Here is a 10,894-nt window from a genome sequence, read left to right as displayed (position 1 = left end):
GCTCTGAGGGACGACGGGCCCGGTGTGTCTTCCCCTTCCCCAGGTGTACTGCAGGGTACGGCCGCTCAGCCGCCCGGACCAGGAGTGCTGCATCGAGGTGATCAACGAGACCACGGTGCAGATCCACCCGCCCGACGGATACAGGATATTCCGCAACGGGGAGTACCGCGAGGTAACGGCCTGGGGGGCGGCGGGGGAATCCGTGCGCGTGCCCCCCGCCTGGGAGCGGTACTCGGTTGAAGGGGCTGCCTTCCAGCCTGGAATTAGGGATTAAGGTCCTTTTCCCTGCTGTCGATGTTTTCCGTTAGCTTGTGGTGTCTCTTGGAATGTGCAAATCAGCAGTTTGCGCTTTTAGAAACGCGGATTTTCAAAACCAGAGAACCATCTTGGGCAAAAACGTGCCCTTAGCCATCAAATGTATTCTCCATATACGAAAAGGCTTCTGCATGGTGTGGGATGAGGGTAAAAGGAACAAAAGCAAAGCTGACAAGTATTTAGGCTTTTCCACATAGGACTAATTGAAAGAAACCAGTTCTAAGCTAAACCAGTCACAAATGAATTAAAGGTCGATTCATCCCAAACTTAAGTTGGGTTAAAAAGCAATGTTTCCCTATTTATATAACGTGTATAGGGGGGAAAGCTGTAGGTTATGTATACAAAGTGGTGAAAAGTTGTGAAGTGTAGAAAAGTAGGTAGCAGGTCACGAAGCAGTTCCTGTTGTTATTGATCATTACAAATGTTTCCGAGGACAGGAGAGTTTAGGTCATGCATACAGAATGAGGAGCCGGAGTACTGTAGCACTGAACATGATTTGGTAGTGAAACAGTTAACTGCAGGTTCCCAACACAGTGCTGTAATGCTAAATAAGACAAGGTCATAGTGTTTCTAAGGAAAAAAAAAAGTTAGTTGGGATGTAGAATACTTTGTTTCTGATTTCAGTATGGGAAATTCTTATAGGAAGTACATAAAGTGATCTTCAAAGGCTTAAATAAAATAGGCAAAGATTAATTAAAAGTTTGGTAAACAAACCTTTGCACAGAAACTTTAAAATTTGGATGTTTACATAGGCAGGTGTTTTGATTGAGAAGTGACCAGATTAATAAAAAAAAACATTGAAAACCTATGACTGGAAACTGAGGATAGACTGGAAAAAGACAAAGGCTTAAAACAAAATGACTAAATGCTGGAACAACTTGACTTTGGCCGTTGTGGGTGTTCCTTTGCCCAGGGCTTGCGTAGATGATGGTTGGAGCTCAAACAGAAATTTGAGCTTGAAGCTGTGAATTGTGAGATTCTCTAGTTGCTGGGAGGTCAGGCTTTGTGATCGTTCAGGTTATTTCTGGACAGTTGCTGTTCTTCATTATGCACATCTTATTCTCAGAATAGTTACATTGGAACAACTGCCCATGTTCAAACGCTGGTATAATCCTGAAGTAGAATCCTTACCATTCTGTTAAGCTGGTGGAAAGTAGTTCTAAGATATGAAGCAGCGAAGAGTTTTGAAGCAATGGACTTCTGGACAGGGAAACTTAAGGTTTAGGACGGTGTATCTTCTTTTCTTCAGACGCAGTATTCATTTAAAGAAGTGTTTGGCACCCTTGTTGTTCAGAAGGAGCTTTTTGACGTGGTAGCTAAGCCTCTAGTGGAAGATCTCATTCGTGGGAAAAATGGTGAGTTCTTGTTCTTTACCACTTTTCTGTATGTCTACCATGCAGGGTTTTTTTTATATTGCTATGATTTCCTATGTCTCAAGGTTTCTTAGCTTGTCTAGGTAAAAACGTGTATTCCTTGTCTGCAGTGAGCATAGCTCCCCTATACAACATCCTTGGAGGCTCTTTTTGCCTTTTGTTACTTCTAAACCTATTTACTTTTGTTATGACGTGCATGTTACTTGTGTCAAGGCCTGATCTTTCTGTACATCATTAACTGGAGAAGCTTTTTTTCTGCAGAAAGGGATGACTTATCCACCTAAAAAATGACTACAGAAATAAATCAATTTGTAGGGCATGATCTCCTGGGCATGGTTTGATATCACAGTGTTGATTCTTGAACCATCTGGCTTAGGTCAGACTCCTCCGCAACAGTCATAACAAATCAGCCCTCTACACCTGGGACTTAGTGGCTTCCTTCCATTTTGGCTTCCAAATGCACTCACCCCAGAGAGGATGATAGGTACTGTCGCTGAAGTCACTGTCAATGAGAGTTCAAACACTAGTGATGACAGTGGCTTTTGAATGGCTGGAATAGTTTACTGTTAACTGTTCAAAAGGAGTCATTGTTTTTTCCAAATACATTTGACCTGAGAAAGACGGGGCATGTGATTATAACTGAGCTTTTTTTTTGGGACAGCAAGCATGGTTACATTCTTTTCTGTCCCTCCTAGGTCTCCTTTTTACATATGGTGTGACAGGCAGCGGGAAAACACACACCATGACAGGATCTCCTGGTGATGGAGGACTTCTCCCGCGGTGTTTGGATATGATCTTCAACAGCATAGGACCATTCCAGGCCAAGCGATTTGTGAGTAGTTTTGCACTGAATTTTCCACGCTGTTGCTTGTAACAGCCTAAAAACACTAGAAAAAAAGGTTCTGTTCAAAGTGTTTATCTCCTGTCTAGTCATGTGACTGGAACACTTTAAAAAGAAAACCAACCAAAAAGATCCCACCCCCTTGAGACTGAAGAGCAGGGCCAAGGAGGCAGGTGTAGTAGCTAGGACGGACATTTCATGAAGATGTATGGTCTGGTCTTTATAATTGTTACGCATTCTTTAATTAACTTTTTTAAAACAATGAAAAAGGGAAGAAGAAGCTTTCTGAGTTGTGGAATGAAATCCAACCACAAGATACAAAAGCCAGAGGAAACCATATCTAAAATACAGAACATGATGTGAGGCTTTTCTTGTGGTCAAACATCTCTGGAGTTTTGGTATCTAAATATATTTGAAATAATACTGGAAGTCTTTTCCTTGGTGGCATGCTAGCTTGGAAGCTTTTATGAAATATTGTTATCTTGGAAATACCTGTTTTCTGTCAGATCTACTTCGCATTAGCTAGCAGATCGAGTGTTAGTGAGGGGCATGGTGTTTTCTGGTTGCCAGACAGCTTGATCAAATAATTTGTTTTGCTGGCCAACACCTTGTGTTCTCTAGTGTTTGTTGCTATATTGTCTAAACATACTATACTCACTGCTCAGGTTTTTAAGCTTGATGACAAGAACGGTGTGGATGTTCAGTGTGAAGTAGATGCTCTATTAGAGCGCCAGAAAAGAGATGCCATGCCTGTTCCAAAAACTCCATCTGGCAAGTAAGTAACTATTGTAACATGCAGAATGAATTTAGTTAATGTAAATGTTATTCTGAAATTGTGGTTTCAACTTACCTTGGTCTCTTTATCCTTCCCTTGAAAAAAGGAAAGAAAAATATTAATGGAAAGCTAGTGTATTTCATGTGGTTTGAGCAATTGCATAATTAAGTATTTAGATTAGAAGACTTAGAATGAGGCAACAGGAGTCTACTTTTCTGTACATGTTAGCTCATGAGTAAAATGCAGTGACTTCTCCAAGTAGGAATACTGTGAAGTTAAACTTGGGGATATTTTGCAAAACAGTGAGATTGCTGAATGGAGGATAGAAACGTTGACTATCCAGGAATTTTGCAAGGCATTTCTTACTGCAGCTGAGTACAGCACTGTCAGATGAAAGTTTACCTACTTAAACTTTTCAGAGTGCTTTTTTTAATCTAATATAACTGGATGTGTTGTCATTAGTTACTAGTCTGAGCACTTCCATACTCGAATTATGCTATCTGTCAGTAGACTTGCTTTTTAATTGTATAGTCACTGTCTGACATGTTAGCTGGCTGTGGATGCTCCACTACAATCACTTATTGTGTATGTTCAACAGGCGACAAATAGATCCAGAATTTGCTGATATGATCAATGTGCAAGATCACTGCAAAGTGGAAGAAGTTGATGAAGATAATGTCTACAGCGTCTTTGTCTCCTATATTGAGATCTACAACAACTACATATATGACCTCTTGGAGGAAGCTCCGTTTGATCTTATAAAACCAAAGTTAGTTTTATGAATACTGTTACTCCTAGTTCAGTTATGCTTTTGCGGGAACTACAATATGTCTTTGTGGCTGTAGTCTTGGCGAGTCTGGCTCAATTCACGGAAATCACTTCAAAAATCATGTGGAAAAGGGGATGCCCAAGGAGTCCAGACAGTAGTATTTAAGTGTGCGAAGTACTGATGGTTGTTCTGTTGTTGCTAAGACTTAGTGCTCCCTTCCTCTTTATAAGATCTTAGAGGTCTTTTCCAACCTTAATGATTCTATGATAATGGGAGATTAATAAGCAAATACTTAATTTGTGAGGTAGTGTGTTGTATCCCACTGAGATTCTAAGTTTATTCATGCTATTCTGCGAGTACTATTCCTAGCAGGTGACTGCATCTTGAAGAGTAAGCCATTCCATAGCTGACATTTTTCTCCTGGAAACAGTGTAGTGGGTGAAAGTTGCTATTTTGTTGTTGCTTTACAGTTAATGCAAGTTTGCATATTATTTTACTTTATGTCAGTAACTTCCGTGAAAACAGAAGTGAATTGTCTCGTAAATTAAATTCTGGGTATTTTTTGGACGGATGTGTACTTGGCTGATGTCTAGAATCGGTAAATCTTGAGACCATCAGAAAAACAATCTTCAAATTAAACTTTGAATATATTTTTAAACTTCTAAATCCATTAAAGAAAACCCTATGCATATCCATCGGTACATGTGTTAATTAAAGAGTTGGCTGATTTTGCAAAGACTAACTAGAGCAAAACAAGCCATTGCTCTGAATCATCAAGAGCTGTCTCCAGGGTACTGATTTGAAGTGAATTTGAATGTCTGTGAATGCTTTTTAAAGAAGAATAAAATTATTGGTTTAGTATTATGCCTATGTCCAAAAATGAGCCTATGAAGAATCTTGGATTATTTCTATTTATGGAAGCTACAGTGTATTATATATAAAAAGATTTTAGACACAAGCTGAATGACTTAATATTTTTTAACCCTGTTTTTTTGGTAGGTGGAACAATTGCAACACTCCTGTGCGAAATGGTGACTTTATGTATGTGCATAAGCATATTATTCCGAATATTGAAAACTGAAATTTCCTTTTAGTAGAAGCAGAAAATAAACTCAGACTGACTCCCTATCTCTTCTTGCTTTACTAGCGAATGTAGAACGCTGTTGAAGCCATCTTGCTTCTGTATGCATGTAGAAAAACAATAGATGCCATCCAAAACCATGATTTCCAGTAAGAATTGCAATTAAACGTAGCTTCTAAATTAAAGCAGTAGCTGAAGTGTAACTAATCTTGGCTGAATGTGTGTCCATGTACTTGTACTTCCTCTTCCATCTGCTGTATGGATAATTCACATATTCAGTCTGAATTTTGTACTTAAACAAAAGAAAATTTGCATGACACAATGTATTGTTGTACAGAAAACCCCACTCAATTTTAGTGGGGTTTTTTGTTTTGTTTTATTTCCTCCCTGTCCTTAAGACCTCCACAATCCAAAATACTTCGTGAGGACCAGAATCACAACATGTATGTCACAGGATGCACAGAAGTAGAGGTGAAATCTACAGAAGAAGCTTTTGAAGTGTTTTGGAGAGGTGAGTATTAGAATATAACTTCTTAAATTCAGTACAGATGTGTAATCCTTTACACTATTATGCTGAAAACAGAATTGGCTTTGCCAGGTGGCAAGTCTCTTAAATAAAACAGATTTTTGGAGGGATTGTTTTTGTTCTTCTTCTAAACAGGTCAGAAGAAAAGGCGTATTGCAAACACTCAGCTGAATCGAGAATCTAGTCGCTCTCACAGTGTTTTTATAATAAAGTTGGCTCAAGCACCCCTGGATGCAGATGGAGATAATGTGCTACAGGTGAATTCCGAGGCAGGCTATTAAAGGAGAACTGTGCACGCGTATGCATGTATATGTAGGTTAGAAGAGATGGTGAACCTTGCAGCATGGCCTACAGAAACAGTTACCGTGTCTTGAGTGTACACATCTTGCTTGTTAGCAATTTCATTTTGAAGGAAATCAAAATTATTAAGTTTCTAGTCTTTGACAGAATTAGTCTCCTTTTTGTAATGAAAGTAGAGGATTAAAATGGAGTGTGAAGCTGCTTATTCCTTTGTTCTTTGCCTCTGCTGCTTTTGAGCAAAAACTGTTAAGAATCTAAAACTTGGAAGATTTGAATGAGCGCAGTTGTTTCATCTATCTTGTGGCCCAAGACAGAAGGGATCTGCTAAACTCATTCACAAAAAAAAGCTAGTGGTGCACAGCTTGCATTAAGGGCTATAAAAACACCCTCAGCCTTTATTTAAATGTGCAACACATAATCTTTTTAAATGTGCATGCTGGTTTAGGTTTGGGGGGGTGGGGTGTTCCTGTTAGAAGGAATATAGAGCTAGTCATTAGCCTAACATAATTTGTTTTCTGTAATAGGAGAAAGAACAGATCACTTTAAGCCAGCTGTCTTTAGTTGATCTGGCTGGAAGTGAAAGAACTAATAGAACAAAAGCTGAAGGGAACAGGTTGCGAGAAGCAGGTATGTATCACCTTTAGACAGCCTGGTGATTTTATGTGCTAATATATGCTTGTATTAGTCTTGTCTCCTAGTAGAGAAATCATAGGAAGAATTGAAGTGTTCTGTTCTGATTTCAGTTGTCTGATTTGATGGCCTTCAATCCTCCAGTTTGGAAACCAGAAGTTTTCAGTAGCATGTATTCTGATACTTCGGTTAATTAGAGCAGTTATCTGTAACAGATATAACTTAAGTCCAGGCAATTTATTCTTAAAACTGCTAAATAATTTGGGAATATGATACAAATGGCTGTTTACAGAGTTTTGTCTTGTGTGGTTTTTTTGTTGTTTTGTTTTTTAAGGTAATATTAATCAGTCACTAATGACATTAAGAACATGTATTGAAGTTCTACGGGAAAACCAGATGTATGGAACAAATAAGGTATGCAACCCGTTATCTAATTATCTTTGATTTGATGAATATCTGGTGTAATGAAAGCTTACTAGATCTTTCATGTACTTTATTTTAAGATGGTCCCGTACAGAGATTCCAAACTGACTCATCTCTTCAAGAACTATTTTGATGGTGAAGGAAAAGTGCGTATGATTGTGTGCGTCAATCCTAAAGCTGAGGACTACGAGGAAAGCTTGGTAACTTCCTTGCAGATCTTACCTCATTCCCTCCTACTCTTTTTTTTCATGTTTATCACTGAATTACCGTATTTGTGTAGTAGGTGACAGGAATGATATTTTTTGTTGCTTGGACACTAGTAATCAAAATACCATAAGGCAAATGTGCCCTCCCTTATCAGGAGCGGCTGAGGGAACTGGGGCTGTTTAGCCTGGAGAAGAGGAGGCTGAGGGGAGACCTCATCGCGCTCTACAACTACCTGAAAGGAGGTTGTAGCGAGGTGGGGGTTGGTCTCTTCTCCCAAGTAACAAGCGATAGGATGAGAGGAAATGGCCTCAAGTTGCGCCAAGGGAGGTTTAGACTGGACATCAGGAAAAACTTCTTCACTGAAAGAGTGGTCAGGCCTTGGAACAGGCTGCCCAGGGAAGTGGTGGAGTCACCATCCCTGGAAGTATTTAAAAGACGTGTAGATGAGGCGCTTAGGGACATGGTTTAGTGGGCATGGTGGTGTTGGATTAACGGTTGGACTTGATGATCTTAGAGGTCTTTTCCAACCTTAATGATTCTATGATTCTATGAGTCTTATTTTTCCTCTTAAAAATGACAACTGCTACTTGCCTGTAAAATAGGAAAAGTTCATCTTATTTACAGAAGTCCAAATACTCCACTGTATTTAGGTGCTTAATTGTACTAAGATGGTACTTGCAAAAACATCATCTGTCTGCCCAGTCAGTTTCATGGTTCCTTGGGGGCTGAGGTCGGGGAGGTGTTAACTGGGAAGGTTTCTGGATGCTCCGCTTCAGAATCACAAGCTATCTAGCTGAGAACTACTTGAGATTAGAGCTTGATAATGGCTCTTCTAGAATGCTTTTATTGACCTAAGGTATCACTTTCAAACTTACATTGGACTGCTTCTGGTTAGTTTTGTTGTTAAGCTTGCTTTTGTTCTTTTGTAGCAAGTCATGCGCTTTGCAGAAATGACCCAGGAAGTTGAAGTTGCAAGACCTGTTGATAGACCGCTCTGCGGCTTGACGCCAGGACGGCGCTTTAGGAATCAAGCCTTCCGAGAGGAACTCTCACGGAAATTGGAGATGCGGGGTGGCCCAATAAACGGAGGTAAATGCCAGAATGCTAGCTGATTTCAGCACAGGTTTTTTTTTTTTTTTTTTTTCCCCTGTTAGGAGTTGAAGGCTATTTTAAAACAAATTATTTGATCCTTGGAAGTACAAAAGCAACTTCACTTAACTGTTAGTTGTGAGCCTTCTCTGCAATAGGTTCTGCTTTTTCTGTACTGCAGTGCTACTTGTAGTATAAACCCAGTTACTGTGTAAGTCTCGAAGTAATTCTTCGTTATTGTGATGAGTTGAATTCATGGTCCCATTATTGCAGCTCCTGAAAGGAAATTGTGCTGAGGATGATACTTTGATGTTTTTGTCTGCTTAGGTCCTACTTTAGAAATCAAGAGTTGCCTGGAGGTATTATAAAGCAGTGAATTGAGAATGTCACATTTAATCTTTTCTCAACATTGTCATCTCTTCTGAAAACTTCTAGTTCTCATTAATTATTCTAAGTTCTGTCTGCTTCATGATACTGTGGAATGAACGATCTGTGGCTGTGCATTGTCAAATGGAATTTTTCTGTTCCGTAGCTTGCTGACAGGCTTTCTTGGCTTTAAATCTTACAGAAACAGAAGAGCAATCTGTTTCAGAAATGTTTTTGCAGAACTTTCCTCCATTGCCTTCATGTGAGCTATTGGATATTAATGATGATCAAACACTTCCAAAGCTTATTGAAGTCCTGGAAAAACGCCATAAACTACGACAAATGTTGTCAGAGGAGTTTGCCAAAAACGGTAAGAATTTGAACATCAGTGTGGAGCTAGATTTCTTAGTGCCTGTATTACTACTCAGGGGATCTCTTCTGTACCAACAGTAGATAAGTTTCTTGTCTAGACTGATAATTTAAAAAACCTTTTTTAAGGTAATGAAATAGTTGGTAGCATTAAACTGGTAGGAGAAAAACAGAACTGCTTTTGATATTATAGAGATACGGTGAGAAGATAAAATATATCAATTCTTTTGCAGTGCTTGCATTTAAAACAATGCTGCAAGAATTTGACTCCAGTGTTCTATCCAAGGAAAACTATATTCAGGGAAAACTGTCTGAAAAAGAGAAAACAATAGCAGGACAGAAAATGGAGTTAGAACGCCTGGAGAAGAAAATTAAAACTTTGGAATACAAGGTCAGTTTTTTCATTGTCTAAAGCTAAGCACAAAATGCATTTTCTATGTACCATTTGGAAAGCTTCTTGACATCAGAAGTTGCTTGCAAGATGGTTATTAGAAACAAGATTAGAAGTATTTTGTGGGGAACTTTTCTGAACACTTCTAGCTTTTTGGCTTTTTTATGAGGTGAGGCTTTTCTTAATACATTAAGATGGGCAACTTCCTTGTAAGTTGTAAAATCTCTGAAGCTTTTTGGAATGTGGACTATTTGGGTATATTTGTATAACAGCTAATATATTCTAGTATATGTTAACAGTCAAATACAACTAGCAATTCTGGGCTTAGATGGTTGCAGTTCTAAGAAGCATAGCCAAGTCTTTCCTCTCTTCCTTCAGATTGAAATTTTAGAGAAAACTGCAACAATTTATGAAGAAGACAAGCGTAATCTTCAGCAAGAACTAGAAAGCAAGAGCCAGAAATTGCAACGTCAGGCTTCTGACAAGCGTAGGTTGGAGGCACGATTGCAAGGCATGGTGGCAGAAACAACCATGAAATGGGAGAAGGAGTGTGTAAGTACACTGGAGCGGGTGGCTTGTTTTTGTGTTTTGTTTTGTTTTTTTTTTTTATATAGTAGTAGCATTAAGAATGGAGATGTGTTTGGCTTTTAATTATGGACTTGAAGAGACATTTTGAACTTAAATTTTATAAATGTAGTATGGTACAATAAATTCCTCAAGGACTTTTGATGCAGCTAGAGCAGCTCTCTTAAGCACTGTGTCACTTCATTTCAATATCTAGAATTTGTTCTTTTGGATTTGTGGTGCTCTAACTAAGGAGTGATTCTCTTGTTCTGTCAGTTGTCAGTAGAAGCCTAATGTCAGGGTTTCCCCTTTATCCTCATGTAAACTCTTGCTCAGATATGTACTTGACAAGCAATAAGGAAAGAAAATCTGGGGGATTAATTCTTACCACTGGAGGACTGTTTACTACTTCAGGATCATTGTTAACGCTATAGTTAGACGTGCTCCCGTTTGTCATAGTTTAGGAAGCAAGATGATTACGGCATGAAACGTGGTACTGTTTTATAATCTGGAAAGTCTTTCCTTAGCTTAGATATGTCATTATTTCCAATAGCTTGTATCTCAGTGGGGAAGAACTTCATTCCATGTGGAATATGTAATTCCCTTCAAACTTTCAGCACAATTACTTGTGCTTTCTTGTAAGGTGCTTCATGCTTTTCCTCACTTGTCTCTGTAGGAGCGTCGCGTAGCAGCAAAGCAGCTGGAAATGCAGAACAAACTTTGGGTCAAAGATGAAAAACTGAAGCAACTGAAGGCCATTGTTACTGAACCAAAAAATGAAAAGCCAGAGAGGCCTTCGCGGGAGAGAGATAGAGAGAAGCCTGTTCAGAGATCAGTGTCTCCTTCACCAGCACCTGTAAGTTGTCTTTAAAAGG

The 10,894-nt window shown here is 39.0% G+C and overlaps 1 protein-coding gene across 1 annotated transcript in view; it reads left to right on the top strand.

The window, feature by feature from the left end:
- Positions 1-43: 43 nt before the first annotated feature.
- Positions 44-10,894, top strand: part of KIF23 (kinesin family member 23) — a gene marked incomplete at its 5' end in the record, with an annotated part of 17,796 nt that continues 6,945 nt past the window's right edge. Inside the window, 16 exons of the mRNA XM_009580706.1 lie at positions 44-172; positions 1,565-1,670; positions 2,384-2,520; positions 3,195-3,304; positions 3,903-4,073; positions 5,073-5,114; positions 5,553-5,665; positions 5,816-5,937; positions 6,505-6,607; positions 6,945-7,024; positions 7,114-7,233; positions 8,170-8,329; positions 8,898-9,065; positions 9,298-9,455; positions 9,834-10,007; positions 10,696-10,875. Coding sequence (XP_009579001.1) covers positions 44-172; positions 1,565-1,670; positions 2,384-2,520; positions 3,195-3,304; positions 3,903-4,073; positions 5,073-5,114; positions 5,553-5,665; positions 5,816-5,937; positions 6,505-6,607; positions 6,945-7,024; positions 7,114-7,233; positions 8,170-8,329; positions 8,898-9,065; positions 9,298-9,455; positions 9,834-10,007; positions 10,696-10,875 — 2,073 coding nt within the window. The remainder of the gene's footprint in view (positions 173-1,564; positions 1,671-2,383; positions 2,521-3,194; positions 3,305-3,902; positions 4,074-5,072; positions 5,115-5,552; positions 5,666-5,815; positions 5,938-6,504; positions 6,608-6,944; positions 7,025-7,113; positions 7,234-8,169; positions 8,330-8,897; positions 9,066-9,297; positions 9,456-9,833; positions 10,008-10,695; positions 10,876-10,894) is intronic.

The sequence above is a fragment of the Fulmarus glacialis genome, unplaced genomic scaffold (assembly GCF_000690835.1).
Source record: "Fulmarus glacialis isolate BGI_N327 unplaced genomic scaffold, ASM69083v1 scaffold20556, whole genome shotgun sequence".
NCBI classification, from domain to species: Eukaryota; Metazoa; Chordata; class Aves; order Procellariiformes; family Procellariidae; genus Fulmarus; species Fulmarus glacialis.
This window is presented reverse-complemented; position numbering and strand designations above follow the sequence as displayed.